At 42.5% G+C, this 24,283-nt stretch overlaps 1 protein-coding gene across 1 annotated transcript; it reads left to right on the forward strand.

Moving 5' to 3' along the window:
- MEP1A (meprin A subunit alpha) lies at window positions 1–22,841 on the forward strand. The gene is made up of 14 exons (XM_064476088.1): window positions 1–196; window positions 283–307; window positions 396–446; window positions 1,684–1,724; window positions 2,222–2,297; window positions 4,352–4,469; window positions 7,859–8,034; window positions 11,021–11,242; window positions 11,853–12,002; window positions 14,784–14,999; window positions 16,482–16,955; window positions 17,683–17,856; window positions 18,815–19,091; window positions 22,651–22,841. The coding sequence occupies exons 1-14, from the start codon at window positions 35–37 to the stop codon at window positions 22,805–22,807; spliced, it is 2,319 nt and encodes a 772-aa protein (XP_064332158.1). The 5' UTR covers window positions 1–34; the 3' UTR covers window positions 22,808–22,841.
- The last annotated feature ends 1,442 nt before the right edge of the window (window positions 22,842–24,283 follow it).

Genomic DNA, 24,283 nt, shown 5'->3' on the forward strand with positions numbered 1-24,283 from the left:
CATTTTCTTTGATGAATTCAGTGCTACAGAACATATGTCAGGGATCAAAGTTTCTAATGTGACAGCCTGGGCAAGGTCCAAGCATTTATCACAAGGTGTCTTCACTAAAGTCTGTTCATTTGCAACCATGATTTGGACGAGATTCCCTTGCATTCTCCCTTTCATCGTGTTTTTTGCCCACATAGCAGCTGTGTCGGTAAGTAGCATTTTACTCTTCAGGGTATTAGGAAATATTCATTCCAGTCTACATTATCCATTTTCTGTTTATCTATTTCCTTTCAGATTAAGCATCTTTCTAAAGGAAATGGTAAGAATTAACTGAAATGCATAGAGTGTTTCTGAACTTTCTTTCGTTCGGCAAGACTCATAACAATCTTCCTTCCCACGTTTAACAGAACACGTTGGAGATTTTGATGAACAGAAGGATATTTCAGAAATCAATTTAGGTGGGTGAAATTCCTGCATTATTAATGGCTTGATAGGGTTTAAAATCCTGTGATAGAATTGCTGAAAACTCTTATCTTCAATCTGGTGATTCTGTCTGAAAGTAGTTTGTGTTTTATAGAAAAGAATGCTTGTCAAACATGAGGGTTGTAATAAGTGACATTCTTTTAAATGCCTATAGTTTTCCCACAGGGGTCTTCCCTTTTAAGGATTACACTTTCAGAAACAGTCTGAGACCAGAATCAAGGGCTACCATCAGGGAGAAAGTATATTCTGCTAAGCTCCTGGAAGCAGATGTTTGCAGTTTTGAATAGATCTACCCATATTTGCCTGGTCTTCTTTATTATAAAGGCAGTACCTTCAGCTTGGCTTTGGAGGGTGCCATGTTTTTTTTTTTTTTTTTTCCCATGGGGAAGAACAAAATCAATCCAATTAACTAGGGTTGGGAAGAAGGATGGTATAATAGCGGAAAGGGCCCTGGACGGGAAGTCAGGAGTGCTACAGCTCACTCAGCTGCTGACCACCCAGGACCTCACGTCCTATCTCAGGACGTCCCATTTTGACCACCACAGGGTGAGAGGTTTGGAGTCGATGACCAAAAAGATTCCTTCCAACCCTTACCTTTAAGATTCTTGGACAAGTTTTCTTCTTCATTGATGTATAGTTGATTTACACCATTGTATTAGTTTCAGGATACAACACAGAGATTCAATATTTTTATGGATAATATTCCATTTATAGTTATTGTAAAATATTGGCTGTATTCCCTGTGCTGTACAATATATCCTTGTAGCTCATTTATTTTATACACAGTAGTTTGTACCTCTTAATCCCCCACCCCTATCTTGCCCCTTCCCACCCCCTTCCCTCTCCCCACTGATGACCATTGATTTGTTCTCTGTATCTGTGAGTATGTTTCTGTTTTGTTATATTCCCTAGTTCATTTTATTTTTTAGATTCTACCTATAAGCAATAACATAGAGCCTTTGTCTGACTTATATCACTAAACAGAATACCCTCTAGGTTTCTTGTTCCAAAAAATAAAACATAGGATGTGACAATACATGATATTTATTGGCTATTTGCTATTAGAAGGAATTTTTGCATTGTTTCAAAAAGAGTTTCACCGCATAAAAATTAACAACTAAAATTTTACAATGGAAAAGATTCATTTTATTATGTGAGATGCCTTTTAGTAATTCTCATTCAAGTATTTCTGTTTTTAAAATCCATGTCTAGCTGCAGGCTTGGACCTCTTTCAAGGGGACATCCTCCTGCGGGTGAGTGCTTGCCAGTGACACAGAAACTGTCCCCAGGACTGGCTGTATCATAGGATTGAGCCTCTGCTCTGTGTCCAGCCCTGGGATGGCAACTGTGGAGGAGAAGAAAAAAATCTCATTGATAATTGGTACCATGTGGTTACTGGTAACAAAAACAGACTAAAACATTAGCAAACAGTACAGAAGAGTCTACAATGATGAAATTGCTCATCCATCCAATTTTCTTAGTAAGTGATGTATGAGAGAGACGGAAACTGGCCACCATATTTTAAGTGGTTCTTTCAGTTTCAAGGAGTTGTAGGTCTCCTTTAGCTGGTTCTCAATGATTTCTCTAAATTTTCCAAATGGTCTATAATGCACTTCTATCGTTTTTACAATCAGAAGACAAATGCTACTAAACTGTCTGGATTGTGTGACGTTGTTTGTGGTGTGAGAGTTTAGAGAAGGAGGAGGCTAGGGAGACAGCTGTCCAGTCACTTTTGCCTTTGTTCCTACAGAATTCCAGAAATGGCCTGAGAGACCCCAACACCAGGTGGAAGTTCCCCATCCCTTACATTCTGGCCGACAACCTGGGTAATATTCACTGATGCTCATTAGGAGCTTTGAGTTGAACTCTTCTCCCTTCCCTTTCCTCCTGATCATCAGCTTCAGACTTGGAGTAACCCAGCGTATAAGAGGGTGTTTCCAAGACGATTCTTTATCTCACGGCATGAACGGCATGACATTACATCGAAGCCAGTGCTGCTTAACCGGTCTGAGATCAGAGTACCAAGTAATAATTTTTAAAATGCAAAACACACTAACATGTTAATAAGACCAGGTGCAACACGAAGAACAAAAGTGAAACGTGATCTGACATCATAGCAATGAAACCTTTGATCCAGGGTTAAGGAGGACCAGTGGTTTTCAAAACCAACACGATTGCCCAAGACAAAGCCATGTGAAACTTACCACGTCAGGGCAGGATGAAGAAGTAGGAAGTAAGAAACAATGAGGCAAAGGCTAAGCTCCTCTCTCTCAAGGAGCTAACAGTGTCCTGAGTGGAGCCGACCACCCACGTGAAGACAACACACAAAGCGTCACGCGTGGCTTTCAGAGGATGTGCGCTCAGGGCTGGCTTCACGGTGAAGAAGGAGGCTTCGAGTGGGCTTTACTTGCATTTCCCTCCTTTGCAGTGATGTCAAGACAGTCTACAAAATTATTACAGAGTTGCTTAATTCCCCTTTGACAGCCTCCTCAGGTGTGGGGAAAGCAGAAGAGACGTGATTTTAAAATGAACTGCTCTCAGCAGTTCCACCATTTGGCTTGAAGATAACAAAAGCAACATAATCTGAGAGACAGCATTTTAGTGCCATCAAACTTTTTTTCTTATATGTTTGTGACAACCAAGCTGTCTTGGGTACACATCTTTAAGTTATAGATGTTACTAAGTGAGGCCAGGTAAAAGTCCGGGGAAATCCTCCCACAGGTTTAATGCATGCTCTTACTGTTGCCGTGTGTGTTTCCACAGTTAATTAACTGATTACTCCAATGACTTTCTTTAATGTCCTTAGTATGATTTTATGACATCTGAGTTGTGGAATGTCCAAGTTGGGAGCTTATTAAATGAAATTAGGGGCAGAAAAATATGAGGTAAGTACTTGGTAAATGACCAAGAGTTATAAACTCTTTGAGAGAATGCACAAAATCAAGTGTGCAAGGAATATAATTTAGTTTTATATAACTCAGCTTAATTTTTGACTTAGAGACCTATCTCCGATGAGTTGATGAGATACACACACACACACACACACACACACACACACACACACACACACACAGTAAAACACCATCTTTGCTCCTCCGGAATATGTTTCTTCCCCACCCATCCTTGTCTTATGCAATACCCAGGTATGTGCATGTGCTGTTTGGGGAAGGGAATCACATTTGATCTTTGTTCACTGATCCACACGGGTTGACCCTAGGTATCTTTTATCCTTGCCCCTTCAGGTCCATAAGGCTTCTGCTGCTTTGGTTCCAAACCTGAGTTACAGAAATATTTTCTAAGGCTGTCTGCAGAGCCGTCTGTCTATCCTTGCCATGGCTCAGGGGTCCTGCAGGGAAGCAGCATAAAATATTACCTGTACTTCTTATGCTTCCAGAACCCGCAAGCCTCTCTAAGCTCTGCTCTCTTCCTCCAGCAAGAGGGGTGTCTTTTTAGATTGGGGTAAGGAACCCCATTCTCACTGCTTCCCTCCAAGGTGCTTTATCTATATATCCACTTGTCTTCTGCTCTGCCATGTGGCTCTCCTGAGGCAATGCACTCAGAATTTCTGCTTAAATGGGGAGGAAGGAAAGGGAGAAAGTGGGGAAGTTATTTTAGGATTTTGTTCAGCCACATGTACATAAGTGTATGCTTATTTTGTAGATACATTTAATTTACGCATTTAAAGTATGCACCCAGTATTTATATCCATAAGTAATTTTTCAGATTTAGTTTTCAAGGAATCTACTTACTATCAAAAAAAACCTATAATGGACCTCTGGATTTCATGTGGTGGCACGATTTTCTATGTTTCTATGTTATAAATTATCCAAGATCTAGATAAGGTTCATTGATACTTTAAAAAAAATTTTTTTTTCTGCAGCGCTGAATGCCAAAGGAGCCATTCTCTATGCCTTTGAAATGTTTCGCCTCAAGTCTTGTGTGGATTTCAAGCCCTATGAAGGAGAGAGCTCATATATCATCTTTCAGAAGTTTGACGGGTTAGTACGAAGTTTCACAGAGCGTGAAAACCATACATCTCTTGATTTATAAAAAGTGTCACATCTCTTTCAAAGGCTAAAAGAAGAAATTGGAAAGAAACCAAAAGCAAAATCCAACCTTTCACTGTGACTTTGCAAAACTGCATCACATTTTCTATATGCTGTGTGAAGAATGAGTTGTTTGGATACCTCTGGGTCCCGGGGAGACACATCTCAATTCTTTTCCTGGTTTGAGGTCATGTTTTAAATTATAGTATTTTTTTTTAAAGTCAGGTTTATTAAAGCATAAATTGCATCCTTTTTAAAGGCACTGTTTTAAATTTTAGTACTCTTTTGGCTGGACCTCTTTGAAAAGTTCTAGATGTGAGTTTGCTTTTCATAGTTACTTAATTCTAAGAAGTAAGTGGTATATGAAGAAAGAAGAGCTTTATCTTCTGTGGTGTTTATGTTATCCAGTCTGGACTAGATGAAGTTGGAAAGCAAAGCCACCATCTGCCAGGACTCTGTAGGTTTGTGTCTTCAAGACCCACCTGGAGGTCTCCACACTGCAGTTCCCGTCGCTGCCACTAGGTGTTGCCTGGATTCAGCTGTTTAGTTCTGAAGGTGGGGATTTTATTAATTATGGATGGAGACAAGAGGTACAAAAGGAAGTTACTATGTGATTTAGTCTCTTAAGAAACAAGTACACATATTTACAAAACAGAAGCAGACTCACAGACATAGAAAACAAACTTATGGTTACCAAAGGGGAAAGGGAGTTAGGGTTAGGGAGGAGGGATAAATTAAGAGCTTGGGATTAACAGATACACACGACCATATATAAAATAGGTAAACAACAAGGGTTTACTGTATAGCACAAGGAACTATATTCAGTATCTTGTAATAGCCTTTTTTGAAATAGAATATATATGTGTATAATGAAATCATTTTGCTGTACACCTAAAACTAACAAATATTGTAAATCAACTGGACTTCAATTAAAAAAAAGATCAGTGGTTACCAATGGTTTGAGGAGGAAGGAGGAAGGGAGGTATGAAATACGATTTTTAGGGCAGTGAAACTATTCTGCATGATACTATAATGGTGGATATATGACATTGTGTATTTATCAAAACCCCTACTGCTGTACAACACAAAGTGTGAATCTTATGTAAACTATGGACTTTAGTTCATGTATCATTATTGGTTCAATTATAACAAATACACTACACTAATACAATGTATTAGTAATAGGGGAATCTGGAGTGTGGAAACGGAGTATATGGTCTTCTCTATACTATATGTTCAATTTTCTATAAATCTAAAACTATCCTAAAAAAATCTATTAATTAAAAAAAGAATAAAAAGAAAAAAGTATGAAAAAAATCAGTAAAAATAATGAAATTCTGATGACTACTTGGATACAAGTTAATACCTTACTTTCCTGAGTATTTATTCATTCTTTTTTTTTTTTACTCGAAGTATAGTCAATTAACAATGTTGTGTGAATTTCTGGTGTGTAGTGATTCATTTATATATGTGTATGTGTGTGTGCATATATATATATACCTTTTCATATTCTTTTTACTATAGATTACTACAAGATGCTTGAATATAGTTCCCTGTGCTATACAGTAGGACCTTGTTGTTTATCTGTTTTATATATATTCATTCTTTTATTTATAAAAATTATGAGCACCTATTATGTACCAAGAAGATGCTAGTCTGTGGGTACAAAGAAGCCTGAGATGCAATCTTAGATCTCACAAGGTTCCCAGTTGGCAGGAGAGGGTGGGAGTGTAATAACAAGTGAATAGTTGTCATGCACTAAGGTGAGTGTCGCGGGCTCTGGGGGACAGAAGTAGGACCTCTACCGGTCGTGTGAAGTGACACGACCAGCTAAGTGGTAGAGATGAAGAAGGGAGAAGGATGGCGAGGCAGAGGAGGGGGGAGGATGAATGGGAGGTGGGGTGGGAAGAGAGGTAACACCAGAATCTGGGGGGCTCACTGCTTATGGCCAGAAGCTGTCTCCCTTACCTTTAAGTTAGAGGAGAGGAAAAGGGAGGAAGACGTCCAGGGACTGGTCCAGAGTGCCCCAAGCCCTTGAGAGTCCTAGTCCTCTGAATCTGGAGCTTAACTGGCCTTTTTCAGAAAGACAAAGTCAAAGATTCACAGAGTGCTGAAGTGATGGTATTTTGCAACTTACGCCTTTCTGTTAAGGGAGAGATGTTTTAAAAAAAAAGATAAATAATATTTCCTCTAGATTATGGATATTTTGCAAAGTAAACTCTGATCTGGTCATGAAATACTATTGTCAGAGAAGCAAGGTGGTCATGGTGATGCTTGCTCAACTCAGTCCATTTACTAAAGGTCATTGAATTGTACACTTGAAATTGGTGACTTTTACAGTATGTAAATTATACCTTAATAAAGTGGTTAGAAAATAATTAAGATCCATCCTAGTGTAGAAATCAAGTCTGTTAGCATTTGAATGTAGGTGACCTTAGCTATTTGGGAACACAATGGCAGATAATTCAATGTGATTGTCACCAAGTAACTTGCAATCTGTTGACAGCAGTTAAGATTATTGCTAAATTTCTGTTGAGCATTGGTTGGAGTATAGATCCCTGTCTTCAATGTAAAGCAGATAAAGAGACAATTTGTGTAAAGCTTCTGATTTGCTAATAGCGGTGGGAAATCAGATTTATGAGAAGAGACAAAAATGATTGGGAAAAAGAAGGAAAGAGCGTGCACAGGAGGAATTTAGAGGATCTGCCAGCAGTGCCTGAGTCCACTGATTTCTGAGCAAAGTTATGGGTCCCTCTTGCCTGGAGCCCTTCAGACATCAGTTAGGCAGCCTGCTGCCTGCTGTCAAAATGCTGCAGGTTGGGCTTTAGCCAAAGAAGTAGACTTGATTAACTTGCATTTTTAATGAGGTTCTTTTTCATGATCATAAAATTTATACCTGCTCACTACAGGAAATTTGGAGAGTCATTTAAATACAAAGGAGAAAATTTAAATCAACCACAGTCACCACTCAGAAACAGTTTAATATCGTGGTATAAAAGCAATAGGGTTGTTCTTTGGAATGCCCCATGGGTTTGTATAGGTGAAGAAAAATGCCAATTTTTACTTCTTTTTAGCTGATGCACTGTTAGGATTGATTTGCCTCTGAGTACGGACCACTTTTATAATAGACTATTATTTTTAAAGCCTGCGTAATGTTCCCTCCAGGGAATGTTGCCTTTTTAACCAGTCCCCTACATTGAACCATTAGCTTATGAGGATGCTAATTTATCATTTCTTTCTAAAAATCAAACCTAACTTCCTTCAAGTTTGTGTTCTAGAATCTTATGAATTACAGTCTCTTAAGGATTGTCTAGGAGAAAATTTCTCTCTTGTCTTTAAAGGTGCTGGTCTGAGGTTGGCAACCTCCATGTGGGACAGAACCTTTCCATTGGCGAGGGATGTGACTATAAGGCCATCATTGAACACGAGATCCTGCATGCTTTGGGGTTCTACCATGAGCAGTCGAGGACAGACCGGGATGATTACGTGAACATCTGGTGGGATGAAATTCTTCCAGGTGTGTATGAACCCAAGGTGGTTGGGTGGGGTTTGCTATTATCTTTTTCACGTGCACAGACCAACCCTGGGATGACCAGGCGGAACCCATGTGTGAATGGGGGCTTCACCTTCTCCAGGAGGAGCTCAGAACATGACCTCTCCTGTGGGCCATGCTGGTCTGCTTGTGGCCAATCCCAGATAAGCGTCTCAGGAAATGGTGACTGTTAGGTAACTCACTGTGGGCTTAACTGAAAGTTAATCAGAAGCTTTTGCTTTGTTTCGGTGTTTTGTTGAAAATCCATCTCAAATTCTATTTTCCTGTCTGAGTGAGTAAAATGAATTAGATCTCTGAGGATGTCAGGGTCCTTTTACTGGATGTGAAATCTGTGGCTACATGAGGTTTAGTTGACTGTATGATGATCCTAAGACATAAACAAGACTTTTTTGGTGCTTTACCAAACTAATGATAGGTGTCTAAAAACAAAACAACAGCAGCAAAAAAAAACAAAAAAAAAAAAAAACAAACCAAAAAAACCAACAAACAACCCCCCCCCAAAACCGCCAAACTTTTAATCTGAAATTGGACCCCTTATTATGTCAATTCTAGCTAATAGTTTGAGTTCTGGTTAATCAAAATTTACAAGTCTTTGCCTTTCTAAGCATCTTTTTCCTTCTGCCCCCAGCCCATACTTTGCAAAGGATAACACAGTTTTATTTCATGTCACACGTTATTATGCAGTTATTCTAACAATTCTGATGTCCTTTAGTTTCGTTAGATTTCCTTCGATACTACCTACCTTAATCATTTCAGACAACTAGGCAGAGTGCTTTTAAAGACACAAAAACACTATTATCCCACAATTTCCCTATATGGGGACAGGTAGGAATTCAATGCTGTGTCTCTGAAAAGACCTGGTTTTTATTTAGGAATTAGTTCACGAAGTAGAAAAGCATTATTTTTGGCAATGATAGATGAGTGAAACGTGAATGTATTCGAAGTGCCTTAACTATGACCACACAGTTTTCATGAAGCAAATCATTGTCTTGTAATTATCTGTTTTATTTGGATCCCAGTTTCATGGATGAGTTCATTTCTTGCAGTGCATCTCCAAGAATTTTAGGGACTTGGAAGGTGCATCAGTGATTCCTCCAGGAGGCAGGGGTACGGGTGGCTAATTCTATCAAAATCACCTCTGGGGGTTCTCAGTCTGTACCTCTCCATCTCCCGGTACCTCCTGTTCTGATATTTCTTGACTGTGGAGTGCTGGCGGGAAGAGGAAACCCTCTGGTTTGTAAATTCTTAATAAAGGATTGGCATTCCACACAGACACTTCTAGCCACCCTACCATTCAACCCCTGAGCTAGAGGCCAAATAATATTCTTCATTGCCTCCCAGTCCAATCTAAAGAAGTTCTAGGGAGTATTCACCCAGACATGAGATGACAGATCTAAAATAAAGTATTTGTCTCCCGGGGGTAATTGCATTATGACTGGATCTGTGTAGAGGGGAGAGAGTGCAGGTCGCAGGTCAAAGGACCAAATTGCTGCTAGGGATGCTCAGGGCACTGTTAGACTTTGCATTTGCCTAGAGGCCCGAGTTTCTTACTTTCTCATGCACATACTTAACTCTGCTGAAAATTACATGAGGATGCGGAAAACTTTTGCATTTTTAAATCTTGAAGAACACAGAGCTCAGTGCTTTTAAGACGGTTTTAGGCCAAATGAGGTCCCCTTCCTCAGAGGGAGCCTGAGTGTTTGCCAGGGTAATTTGCAGACTTGCTCCACGTGGAGCGTGGATTACTCAACGTGTTTGTTCACCTCCTGTCTGTTTTCATCAGGTGTAATTCCATAAATCTAAATTGCCTGCAGTCACTGGAGAACTCTTCTCAAATCCAATCCAATTAAGCTCATAAACAAGGACAGTCTTATTGCTCAGGGTGATTTATGACTTTTATTGCATCTCATCTGCAGTTGATGACAATCTTATTATTTAACCTCAGCATACTCTACTGGCAATATATTTCTCTGTCCAAATCCATCTCTGTTCCTTAAGTCAGGATTGTGTTTTCTGGATCTATTCCCTTCCATTAAGGAAAAAACCCCCAAAAACTGAGGTCTAGCGGGGGTCTGCAGACCACAGCCCTTGGGCCATATCTGTTTACTTTTGTAAATAAAGTTTTATGGGGACACAGCCATGTCCCTTTGTTGACAAATTGCCTATGGCTGATCTTGTGCTGTAACCACTACTCTCATCAAAAATATTTTCCTTTTCTATTTTGAAAGGAAAGTCAGTTTTCTTCCTAGTTTATTTTTCTCTCCATGGAGGCTGTTTCTGGATCAGGAGAATGTGAACCTTGATTGACAGGATTCCACCTTCTTGCCAGCTGCTAACCTTTCTGTCTGCCTCTCAGATTTCTTGTTCCTAACCTGTGAGAGAGCTGGCCAGGTACAACTCTGGGTGGATGAGGGACTTGGCTGTTAGCAAGATGTATCAATCCTGAATGTTTTCCTGAATTCAAAAATTCCTTTTCCTGCTGTTTGAAATACCTGCCTTCACTTTAATATTTTATCTTCTATTTCTTAAAGCCTTGTACACACACACAAACACTTATTTATTTATATGTATAAAAAACTGATTTAAATATATATTTAATAATATGCATTTTATATTTACATTATATTATATTTACATTACAATATGTTATAGATACATATTTAGTATTAATTATACCATCTATTTTTAATATTCATTATAATAATTTTATATACTATAATATAATGTATTAATATATCACAATATTATTAGTGAATATTAATTAATATATATTAACTTCATATACATTGTGCAAATTATAAAATATGTTAAATACTTATATATTTAAATCAAAGATGCATTATTCTGCTCCCTCCTTTATTTTTTGGTCTCTGCTTGAGTATCTAGTCAAAGAGGGTAGGATGGGGAAATGACATGAATGAACAGGACCTGTGGACTCTCTCCCCAACAGGTTACCAGCACAACTTTAACACCTACACTGACAACATCATCACTGACCTCAACACACCGTATGATTACGAGTCTCTGATGCACTACCAGCCTTTCTCGTTTAACAAGAATGACAGCATCCCTACCATCACGGCCAAGATCCCTGAGTTTAACTCCATCATTGGGCAGCGCCTGGATTTCAGTGCCGTCGATCTGGAGAGGCTGAACCGAATGTACAATTGCAGTGAGTCCCCACCTCACAGGATGGTTACGAAAATCAGTTATGTGGTTGTGTTTTGTAAAGTGAAAATATTGGACCAATGTAAGGAGCTGTAATTGCTTCCTTTTAAAAGGTGCATCATTCCTAAAGCTCAAGGTAGTTATAGGCTTGGAAGTAGTTTGTATCTTGCAAAATTCTTTGCCCTGGTTAGTGGTTTCTAGAGTAATCCAGTGCTCGAGATGAGATGTTTTCTAAAATGGCTCCACTAGTCTTCAGAGACAGTCTTTAATTCTGCTTAATATGTAAGTAGAGAAGGTCTGCTGAGAACAAAGCCCAGCATTATAGGTACCTCATTCTTGATCTAAAGGACTTCATATTGGCATTCATAGCAAAGCATGATGATCAGCCTTTTTATCATCTGACTCTGTGAGGTGAGCAGGGCTGCAGCTACATTGGTGTGTTCTATGATCTAACGGATGATGGTAGGATTTGCATTTGAGGAAAAAAATTAAGACAACGAAAAGCTCATGATCCTGCTGTACCTAAACAATGAGGTCTTAGTAGCCTAAGACATTAGGTATTTGAAATAAGATGCCTTACATTTTTAACCAGGTGACAAAAATATCATTTGCAGCCACAACTCACACCTTTTTGGACCACTGTGCTTTTGAGAAGGCAAACATCTGTGGAATGATTCAGAGTACCAGAGATGATGCTGACTGGGTCCATGAGGCCAGCACTCAGCCCGGACAAGTGGATCACACCTTGGTGGGACAATGCACAGGTCAGTGAAGACAGAAAGGAGACACATTGAACACGCTGAGGTGGTTCCCCAGGTTCAGTGGGTGATGGCAGCTAGCATGTTTTGCCTCAGTTGGAATGTTACTTATCAAGCCTGGAACTCTGAACAAGGACAAAAACCATTTCTCATATCTTTATATTCAACTCAATAAAAAGCATGCAAAAGAAAGATGCTTTTAAGCTATGACAAAACTGATATGGACACATGGTTGATAAGATATGACTTTGTAAATCAGAGTAACTTCTCTTGAGCAGTGTCCTCCAACCGAACTATAGTGAGCACCACGTATGTCATGTCAAATTTTCTAACAGTCCCATAAAAAAAGAAACAAACAAAACAAACAAAAGAAACAAGGGAAATTCTCTTTAATAATATATTTTATTTAACCCAATATATCTAAAATATTAACATTTCAACGTGTAATCCATATAAAGACTATTAATGAGATACTGCAGGCTCTTTTATACTAGGTATGTGAGATCTGGTGTGTATTTATTTTTTCCTTGCAGCACATCTCACTTTGGACTGGCCGCAATTCAAGTGCTCGACTGCCGTATGTGTTTGGTAGCCGCCATATTGGATAGCATAGCTTCAGATCATTCCCATGGTTTGTGCAGGGAATAAAGCCATCAAGTCAGGGAGACCTTGTTTGAAATCTGGCTCCAGCACTTGTTAATTGTGACCACAGGAAGTTGTTTTGTTGTGGTGGTTTTTTAAGTCTTTGTGTCTGTAAGCCTCTCTGACCATCAAGCTTTTGGTACTTCAGGGTGAGCACGGAAGGAGATAAGGCATATAAAGCCCTCAGCTACAGACCTGCAGCTTCACTCTACTTTTTCCCCATCTTCCCTTTCTCTCCAGAGGTTCCATTTACTTGTCATTTCTATTTTAACATCCTTTTATTACGTGCTTCTCATTGAAATCAAGTCTACCCTATTTGGAAGCAAGTGGGGTTATAGATTACAACTACCCTTCAAAGACTGGACTGTTAGGAAGTCCCTGAGTCCATGCCCATGTGAGAGTTGGTTATAGTTCCTTCACAGAAGGGACCCAGCTTATCACCCACACACCAGGCCACCAGGGAGAATGTCAGAGGCTGTAAGCCATTGCCAATCTTCCTCCAGCCTTGACCAAGGGTGAAAGTCTCGGTCACATGTCAGATTATTAAGCCTATCATCTCCAGTGTCCAAAGGGTGATCTCAGCCTGAAGTTCTCTGTAAATTTCCATCGTAGCCTCTAATCTAATCTCTCCTGTGAGCTTGCTGCTGGGCTGATGTACAAGTTCCAGGTAAACAGAAAGGTAATCCCCATGTGAGGGGAGTCTGCTGGAAGAATATTCTAGCACTTTAGTAGGAAAGGACCACAGCCCAGGAGAAGTGTCTAGAATGCTTGATCAGCATCACTTGAGCAGCCGCTATGCTTCTTCCTCAGGAGGCACTGGCTGAGCCCGTGTTTCCTGTGCTAGAGTGCGCAGCACCATTCAGGTAGATGCAGAGACGCAAAGAACTCGAAGGATAGAGGCCACTTCCTGAGAGGTGCACGAACACCCAGTTTGTGGCAGCGCCAGGTCAAGAATTCAGGTCTCCTTCCTCCCCGGCCCGCGTTGTTAGACTTCCACGTCACAGTTCCGACTACTCCTGGTGGAATTCCTGAGCAAGGACCACCTGGCGACCTTCTTAGCTGTCTTGAGCTCTTGTTCGCCTTAACCCAAGCACTCAATAATCCCTAATGCAGAGATCTTAGGCAAGTATAGTTCAAGTGTTGAGAAGAACAAAAAAATATAATTTTCGCTGATGAAATATTAAAGCCTTTAGGATACTTTTCAGCTTTGTGGAGAGCCTACTTAAATATCGATGTTCGCTGCCGGTGGGGAAGGCACCTGCCCCATGCATGGAGCGAGACGAGGCAGGGATCCATCTGGTCTAAGTACCGAGAACGGCACCAGGTGCTCACTTCAGTTTTACTCAGTGAAATGTTTTGAGTGGAGCATTTGGTTGAGTGTGGGAGTCAGTTTAAGTGACTTTTTTATATGCAAGAATTGTTCATTACCCCTGACTTTGAAAAAGTGTCCTTCCTTTAGCTGCCTGCTTGTTTTGGGGGAGAGAGTTTTGAGATGGCTGAGTTGGGCAAACCCAACCTCTGGCATAAATGTTGATGTTTTCTGCTCTCTTTTTTGGTGTTCTTCCAAAGCTTTCTTTACACTCCGGAGAAATCCTCACTTAGCCCCTAATATGCCTTGAATAGCCCTCTTTATGACTCAGTAAAGATCGTTCTTTACCACTGACAACACATCCAGTCGTTAGCCTAGAACCAGGCGAAACTGAACCCTTTTCATTGGGAACATGTAAAATCCAGTTCCTAAAACTTTGAATCCCACAGTTTCTTATATAACTGGGAAGCCAGCTCCTCTCCTTGGAATGAGTCTCTCTTTGAAACAATGAAGTTCATGAAGAAAACGGAACTCATCTCATAGACATTAAATTCCATCGAACTTGGCTTCAAGCCTGCGTTTCCTCAAGCCAGAGGTATCCATTTCACAACCTCAGGAACAAAGGCAATCAGAAGAGGCGCGGGAGAGCCCTGGCTGCGGCCAGCGATTCTGTCCACGCAGACAGACGGGATATTCACTGACAACCAGCCTTCTGTTTATTTTCCCCAGAAGAGCCCTAGATAATGACTCTTGCTCACCGTTTCGCTTTGCCTGGGCTGGCGGCAGCCCGGGGTGCGGGCAGCCAGAGATGGGACTTCGGGGTGCTGTCTCCCCAGGTGCCGGCTTCTACATGCACTTCAGCACCAGCTCGGGGGCGGCCGAGGAGGCAGCTCTACTGGAGTCGAGGATCCTTTACCCAAAGAGGCGGCAGCAGTGCCTGCAGCTCTTCTATAAAATGACGGGAAGCCCTTTGGACAGGCTGGTCATCTGGGTCCGCAGGGACGACAGCACGGGCAGCGTCCGCAAGCTGGTCAAGGTGAAGACCTTCCAAGGTATTAAGGGCATCGTGCGAGGACTGACTGGGCTTCACATCCGGGCTGTGCTCTTGCCTCACCCCTCCCCTTTCCCCTCCTCCCTCTCTCATCCCTCCTCCCCCATCCACTCCCCCTCGTCCTCTCCCTCCTCTTCCTTCCTCTCCTCCACCTCCCCCCTCTTCTACATGCGTAATGCCTGGCATGTTTTAACCACTCAGTGGATGTTTTAACCACTTAGAAATTGAGGGCTCAGGTGAGGCTGAAATATACTATTGTAAGAGGCCAATCAGGGAGATAAAAAAAGGGGAAGCCAATCAGACTATAAAAATCCAGTTTTCACTAGAACTTTGGAGAAAGCCGGGACAGAAAAGGTGGGTGATTCAGGGGTGAAGACTGGAAGGTTAAAGGGAAGGAGAAATTGATGCTGTGGAGAGAGGGTAGTTAGATAGTTGGCCTTATGTGTTTCTGCATCTGTTTCAGAGAACTGAATGATAAACTACAGTAACTTGAAACCTACTTGTGAAGTTGGTGGGAATTAAGAGCCACTTGTATCTATTAACTTCATCACTGTCATCGACATAGTCCTAAATGGGACTTGATGTAGTTCTATCGGAGGGTCAGCATGAAAATCCTAAAATGCCAAGGCCACGGCTGGATGTGAGCGTGATCCAGCTGGAGCACCCGGGGTGCAGTGGCAAAGCAGGGGCAGGTCTTTGGGGAGCTCTGCGTCTCTCTGGCCGGGCAGTTTTCTCTTCCCAGACCCGTAAGCATCCCATGTTCTAGAATAATCCTCTCATTTTCTACTCCATCTCTTGATTCCAAATTCCCACTTCCAATTCAGTTTTCAGAAAAAAAAAATCAAGACCTGATTTTTACTAGAATGTGGCTATCTGGATAGTGGTGATTCTATTTGAATTATTTTTTTAAAAAAAGAGGATGAATCCCCTACTTGGTGGAATTTCAGTGAATATGAGGAAAAGTAAAAAAAAAAAAAAGGATGTTTGGGAGTGAGTCAGTTTGCATAGGAGAGATCCAGCTTGTCCTGTAAGTTATCGGTTACTTCAGAGTCTTCGATAGATCTCTCCAGCATGATGTCATAGGCTGGACCGTAGGAAACTGCCAATTGTTTAGCTTTTGGCTTATAAAATATCTGTTTTATATGGTTCAGCCTAATGCTTGAGAATTCAGTGCTAAAATTAAGGAATGGGGGTCATTTATACCATCAAATCCAGAGGAAACCCTAACCTGTGGAATTAAATAAAAATGGAAAACAAACTCATAATTAAGATTTTTTTGATAAATCATAGATTGTCTTTTTTTTTTTTTTTAAGCTCTTTTCCCATACTAGATACGTGACTTTGGAAAAGTTCCTTAACGAGCTTCTAATAGTACCTATCTCTTTGTTTGTTGTAAACAAGCAAAGCCCACAGCACCAGGCTCAAGGTGAGTGCTCAGAAAATGTTGGCCACAGTGGTCACCAACTTTATTCTCTGTCCTCAGGAGATTCTGACCAAAATTGGAAAATTGCCCATGTTACGCTTAGAGAGGAAAAGAAGTTTCGCTACCTTTTCCAGGGCACAAAAGGTGACCCCCAGAACTCACGTGGGGGCATTTACCTGGACGACATCACTCTGACCGAAACCCCATGCCCCACAGGGGTTTGGACAGTCCGGAATTTCTCCCAGGTCCTGCAGAACACGGCTAAAGGGGACAGGCTTCAGAGCCCTCGGTTCTACAATTCAGAGGGCTATGGTTTGGGGTTGACCTTATACCCTCACGGCAGAATGACCTCCGAGCGCTCTGGCTACTTGGGGCTTGCCTTCCACCTGTGCAGTGGAGAGAATGACGCTGTCCTGGAGTGGCCAGTGGAAAACAGACAGGTGATCATGACAATACTCGACCAGGAACCCGATGTCATGAAGAGAATGTCCTCCAGCATGGTGTTCACTACCTCCAAGTCCCAGACATCTGCAGGTAGGTGTTTATAAGAACTGCCCCTCGATGTGGAAGGGCCAGAAGATGTGATTCTCATCTGTGCAAGAGAGACTGGCTTTACCCTCACATCTCCTCCGTGGGCACGTAAACGCCATTGCCATGGGGGAGCCTTAAGTTACACATTTCAATATCATCTCATTTTCTCCCTCCTTCCTGAATTCATCCAACAAGCATCTAGGAAGGGCTTGCAATGTGCCAAACTCTGTGCTAGCTCCTTCGAAGACAAGGAAATCAGGCAGTCCCTGCTTCCCTGAGCTCTGTCCGAGGAGATGGGTCCTGCTAATCATTTATCAAATACTCAGAATTTGCTAGGCTCCGAGCAGAGCTAATGCACTGACTCCTAAAGTATTGCTGACTGTCGGTACTTCCAGGAAACAAACTTGCATCAATAAAGAAATGGGCAAAGTTTTTTTTTTTTTTTTTTTAAAAAGAAGAGACTTAAGCCTTAAAAGGAAGAAGCTATAGCCATCTCTTCCTTCATTGAGGAAGTCACTCAGTAGTGGACCACTGATCATTTGGAGCTGTGGTTCTCTGCTCTGCCCCACTCCCAGTTCTAAGTTTTAATCCTCCCAGAGAGAGTAAATAACCCGATTTTTCCCAACATATTTTTGTTCTGATTAACAAAGCTCTAGATACTCATTAAAGACACATTGGAAAGTGGTAAAGAAAGATGTAACGTGACTTTCCGTTACCTGTAACTTTGCAGCGATCAACGGCTCCGTCATCTGGGACAGGCCATCCACCGTGGGATCCTATCATAACAGCTGTGACTGTTATAGAGGCATCGACTGGGGCTGGAGTGCTGTCATCTCCCACCAAATGCTGAAAAGGAGGAGTTTCCTTAAAAATGATGATCTTATCATGTTTGTGGACTTTGAAGGTATTTAGCTGGTTTTCCTAAATTAATAATCCTATATTCTGCGTGTTTGTTGATTTTACATAGATCTTTTTAAAGCATCTCATGGAAAGTGGGGATCTTTTGGGGGGATTAGGTTAAAAAAAAAAAGATGCACTCTAAGAGCACCACGTTTTGCTCTGTTACTCAAGGATTCCCCTCGATTTTAAGTGTCCTTGGGAGGAACTACAATTTTTGTGTCATCTTTTTGTAAAATTTATCAGATGTGACAGTCTGCTGACTTCAGTTTAGTTTCAGTCAGCCTACCCATGCTCACTTTATGCTTATTTTTTCAAGTTAAATAAATAAAGATGTGATCAGGCTACTTTAGAAATAAAAATAGGGGAAAAGGATGAACTCTTGCTGTGCGCGGTAACAGGGGTGGACCTGGAGGGTGTCACACTTAGTGAAGTAAGCCAGACAGAGAAGGACATATATTGTATGCTTTTGACTTATATGTGGAATCTAAAAAACAAAATAAAGGCATAAATGTAACAAAACAGACTCACAGATCCAGAGAACAAACTAGCGATTACCGGAGGGAGAAGAGGTGAGGAGAGAAATGAGGCCAGGGGATTAACAGGTACAAGCTACTATGTATGAAATGAGTAAGTTACAAGGGCATAATATACAACACAGGGGGTCTAATCTCTATTTATAATAACTTTGCGTGGAGTGCCATCTATAAAAATGTCAAATTGCTAGGTTGTTCATCTTAAAACTAATATTTTAAGTCAACTTTACATCGATATAAATAAATACATAAAATGGCTGGCATTATGAGAATCCAGTGCATATATTCAGAGCCACTTTTCCGTGCCACTAAAGGCGATGTCCGCGAGGGGCAGAGGCAGCCCAGGGAATGTTCTCTGGGTGTGGAAGTGAACTGTGGTCAGATATGAATCGTAGGTCTTTCTCACCGCCCTTTGTCTGCTTCCTCCAGACATCACCCACCTTCACGAGACTGAGGTCCACGCTGAAGGCAGCAGGCTGACCCCCCAAGGCCTCGTTCTCCAAGACCAGGAGCAGCAGGTCTTGCCAGAGGGAGCCCGACCGGGCAGCCTGGGCCAGGGGCAGCCCAGCCGACAGAAGCGGTCGGTGGACAGCTCGGGCCCCTTGGAGGACCACAACTGGCCACAGTACTTCAGAGACCCGTGTGACCCGAACCCTTGCCAAAATGAAGGCATCTGTGTGGACGTGAAGGGGATGGCCAGCTGCAGGTAGGCGCGGCGGCCTTGGGGCTGCAGCTGCGGGTCCACAGAGGGGAGCCCCGGCTCTGCTCACCCTGCTGAGGGGCTCGCGTCTCAGGTCGGGGCAACTTTGCTCCACAAAGCCATGCCCCAGATCGGTGGGCGGAGCAGGGGTCCTGCCAGGGCAGAGGAGTCCCAGTCTCCTGTCTCTTGACTTTTACCCCTTTCTCACTCTGGGGCATTGTTAGCAACATCTTGAATATTGTTGAAATTTTAAAGTCCACCACAGGGCTCAAAAGTGACCCAGAGCGGGGTGGGGAGGGGTGTCGGTAATAGCTCAGTGGTAGAGCACATGTTTAGCATGCAGGAGGTCCTGGGTTCAATCCCCAGTACCTCCATAAAAAATAAATTAAGTAAATAAAACTATTTACCTCACCACAACCCTCCCCCAAAATGACCCAGAGATTTTAGCTTCTAGGATTTACCAGCGTGAGAACACAAGCTTAGATCTTCCCTGACAGCAGCTGTTATCATTGTTTTAGTTACTATTATTATGTCTAGTGTCTGTTAGTGCTGTTGTACTATTATTGTAGTTATGTTTTCAGTAACAGTAGTAAGAATATCTGATATTGGGGGCCTGCTTGCTACGTGTCACGTGCTCCCCTTAGCAGTGCACATGCGTGATCTGAACTACTCCTCAGAGACACCCCGTGACATAATGGTCCTTCTTATCCCCGTTTAGTGCATGAGGAAGTTGAAGCTTGGATAATTTAAGTCATTTGTCTCAAATTACCCAGATGGTAAATGCTGAAGCTGGGACTTGCCTCCAGGTCTGTCTGTCTGTCTGTCTGTCTGTGCAGTTTGCTATATTTAATAGTTCTTTTCATAATGTTTGTCATTTGCATAAACTATTTCATAAAAGGATGTAGACCCATCAGTTTCACTTGACAGAATAGTAGCAGATGTGGGAACCCATCTGCTTGGTTCAAAACATCTACATTTCTTCTCACTTCTTTATGCTCTCTACTTTGTTTCTTTTTTATTAACTTTTATTTTTAAATACCGTTAGACTTATAGATACGTTGCAGAAGTACTGCAGAGTTTCCCATACCCTAAAGTCAACAACTTATATAATCAGAGTACAATCAGTAAAGCCAAGAAATGAACATTAATGAAACTAAATGCTGTTCACAGTAGTATTAACTAAACCACACACCTTGTTCGGATGTCCCCAGCTTTTCCACCAACGTCCTTTTTCTGTTCCAGGATCCAATTCGGGAGCCCACATTCCATTTAGTTTTTATGTCTCCTTAGCTCCCACAATCTGGAACAGGTCCTTAGTCTTGTCTCTTGTGACCTTGACACTTTGGAAGAGTACCAGTCGGTTATTTTGTAAGTTGTTCCTCAACTGGGATGTTGTCTCATGATGATATTGAAGTTGTACGTTTGGGGCAAGAAGGGCCAAGGTGTGGTGTGCCTTTCTCAGTGGGTCACGGGAGGGTTACCTGATGTCAATGCGTATTATTACTGGTGATGTTAACCTTGATCTTCTGGCCAAGAGGGTGCCCCCCAGGCCTCCGTGCTGAGAAGTTGCCATTCCTCACTCTGTAACTAGCATGCATCTTGGCAGAGGGCAGAGATCTTCAGAGACCACACGGACATCCCGCCTTTCCTCAAATCGACACCCACTAATCTTAGCCTCTATTTGTGGGTCCTGCTACAACAACCCCCACTGTCATATTCTAATGGTGATTTTCTATTTCCTCTGCTCCCTCCATGTTCATTAAGTAAAATTCTTCCATAAAGCATAAGCGTCCCGCCTCCCCATTCATTTATCCATGCAATTGTTTGTTTATACAACTGAGGACCCATAAACATTTATCTCATCCTATGGGCTATGTTTCAACAATGTTCTTGTTATCCTGTTGCTCATATTGTTCTAGTTTTGGCCTCAGGGAGTCCTTCCGAACTGGCTCCTGTGCCCTTTCAACATGCACCTATCCTTCCATGAACAGGATCTTACTGTCTGGCCACCGGATGCTCCGGCTCCCCTTCCTGCCCCAGAGCTGGAACCAATCACTCTTTCCAAAGCTCTGGCTCCTTGTATTGGAGGATGCCCACCTACCTTGTTTCCTGAAGGATCCACAGCCCTGAGTCAGCACCTCTTTGCTGATAGGTCCTTGGGTGCCAGGTTTCCAGGTGTGCCCTGACTGGCTTCATCCTTCTCGGAGCAGGAAAGCCAGGGCTTTCTCCACGTGTATCTGTCTCTGCTCAGCCAAGTCATTCCTCCCCCACAAACCTGCAGCTTGTTCTGTGGGAGGAGGCCCTCTAAGTCAATACTAGAGAATGTAATTCAAGTGTATTGGGAGGAGACTGAGCATGAAAAAAAATGGAACAAACTCTGGTTTTTAAGAAGTCATTTCCTAGTCTAGAGATGAGGCCTTTAAAGGTAAAATAATTCCAGGATTAATCAAAGGAAGCCTTGATTTCTGGTGGCCTCATTCTGCTCTGTGAGTCAACTTCGTGATTAGAAATGTTGCTTAAAACACAGGGTAGAACTGTTACAATGGAAGGGATGAAACCCTACCTCTAATGTCTTGGTTCTGAGTTGATCTTTATATCAAATAACATTAAAAAAAAAAAAAAACCCAAGGTGTGGCCTGCTATGTGTCGAACGCTGTGATGGTACAACATCTTCACTATTGGATGTGAACTGCAGGGCAGCCTGAGAGACGGGTGGCAATACGCTCACCTGCCCTAACATTTCTTGTTTTTTTGGAGGGAGAACACATTCCAGTGTATCTCATTTTATTTCTACCTCCAAGTAATACATGTAACAAAAAAAAAATTGATTCACTGAAATGCATGTTACAAAAAAAAATTTTCTGAAATAACTTCCAGTGGTTTTTCAGATAAATCACACTCCCTAACACAGTCTCGAAGCCTTTACAATCTGCTTCATCATCAGGTCTGTCCAGTCTCATCGTGGGCTTTCCTGCCCTTGCTCTTTTCACACCAGCTCCTTTATCTTTTTTCTCTTCCTTGGATGCTGAGCTCCTCAAGGCTATTGTCCATTTTGCTCCTTGAGGTTGTTTTTCTTTGTCCTTCACTGCCCTAATATTTTAATTGACATTGTCTGTAAGTTTTCAGCTCCAATGAATGCACCGAGTCAGGCGCTCTACCTGGAGAATTTCCCTGTAGCTCACAGTCGGAGCCAGTGTCAGGCAACACAGTCTTGGTGTCCCAAACCCTCCCCCTGAACTTCGCACGTGGCCCAGATTACCTGGCCAGGAGACAGACCTCCGGGGATCAGACTTCAAGTGTGAGACACTTACTAACCGGGTGACCTTGAGCAAATTATCTGACCTTTCTGTGAAACGCGAATGGTAAGAATGACCTGGTACTAACCACCACTTCAAAGGGTTGTTACAGGATTAAATTATTGACTCATATAAAGCACTCTGAAGGAAGCCAGGCGTGTGTGAGTAACCGCTAGGTGTTCGCTGCCATTACTGCTGTGTTGGTCTTGTGGCCTGGAGCCTCTTGGGGCTCGGGTGATTCCCACAGCCCCTGTGTCCCATCCCCCTAGGTGCGTCTCCGGGCACGCCTTCTTCTACACTGGAGAGCGATGTCAGGCCATGCAGGTGCACGGCAGCGTCCTGGGCCTGCTCATCAGCGGCGCGGCCACCACGGTCTTGTTGACCTTCACCGTCATCTCCGTCCTTTGCCAAAGGCCAAGGCAGTGACGCCCACTGACATCAGCCAGACCGCAGACGCGCCTCCTCCACCCAGACCATCCCTTCTCTTCCGGTACTCAGTGCAGTCTGGGGCGGCTTTTAGCCGCCTTGCTTGGCCTCCAGCCTCCCGTGTGACCCTTATGGTTTCTCTGCCCCCCTCCCACATGGTTCTGTCACCCTGCTCTGGGCTCCAGATGTCTCTAGTGTGTGACACTCATGACACTGAATTGTAAATCCCTTGTTTAATAGACTGCCTTTCCTGTAGATTGTAGGCTCCCTGTGGGCAGACCCTCATTTACGACATTAGCCCGATGCCTGGGAGCCTGCTTGGCCTGGCACATGTGGTCACTCAGTGAAAATGAATGAATGAACTGGTAACTGAATGAATAGCTAAGATATAGAAACTAATTTCTACTGCAGGTGAGATACCTACAATGAAACACGTATGTCATTTGTATCAGAATCAAATACTCCAGTGCTTCTTTTCCATCCAGCACAATAGAGTTATTACTCTTTCAGGGTCTTGTGTATTAAAGAATTTCAAGTTCAGATTCCTCCTGACAGCAGCATTTGCTTTCTTCCTCTGATTCTAAGGAAAAGTCTTTAATAAATTCAATAAATATTTCATCAGTACCTTCGAGGTGTCCAGAATTGTATATGAATGTGTGTGTGTGTGTGTGTGTGTGTGTGTGTAGGGAGAGAGTTGTGCAAAAGCTATTTCTCAGGTCTTTTTAAGTTTTAAAGTACATTTTGGATACCGTGTGTGCACAAAATTATTATATTAACAAATTGAAAATAGCAGGGTGAAGAGAATGTAAAAGAAGTATTTGTAGACACACTTTCTTTCTAGGATTTCTAAGGAGAGAAAATTACCAGAGGCAAGAAAGTTCCAAGACAGATCAAGTGGAAAGGAATGTGGAGGGTCCCATCCCCAGTCAGCACAAGCCCCACAAAGAGCTGCATTAGGAGTTTACTACAAGAAGATGCTTCAAGGAGCCAGAGTGGTCCAGGCGCTAAGTAACCAGCTTTCTAAGTACATATTTCACGGCCATTCTGGGAACAAACGTGAGGGGTTAGGAAGAGTCCCTTGAATGCAAAGGTGTGAGAAGAGTTTGTAGCAAGTGCAGCCCCCGCGCCCTGGCACTGACTCTCCCGCCTGGGGTGCGTTAGCTTCCCCTGAAGGGTCGGTAAAAACACAAATCGCAGGCACCACCCCCGGAATTTCTGATTCGGTAGATCTGGGGTGGGGTCCAAGAGTTTGCACTCTCAGCAGGTCCCCAGGAGATGCTGATGCTGAGAACTGCTGCTTTAGGGGACAGAAAAGAGGCCTGGACATCAGGCTCCCTGGCCGCAGGCTTGGACGGGCCATCTCCCTTGCTCTGCAGTTTTAGTAAATTCATGTATGCTCTTGGTCTTAGCTTACTCGTCTGTCAAATGCAAGTCATAGTTAATATCTCCTCGAACCCCACCTTGACACTTACAGAG

Source organism: Camelus dromedarius, chromosome 19, assembly GCF_036321535.1.
Source record: "Camelus dromedarius isolate mCamDro1 chromosome 19, mCamDro1.pat, whole genome shotgun sequence".
NCBI classification, from domain to species: Eukaryota; Metazoa; Chordata; class Mammalia; order Artiodactyla; family Camelidae; genus Camelus; species Camelus dromedarius.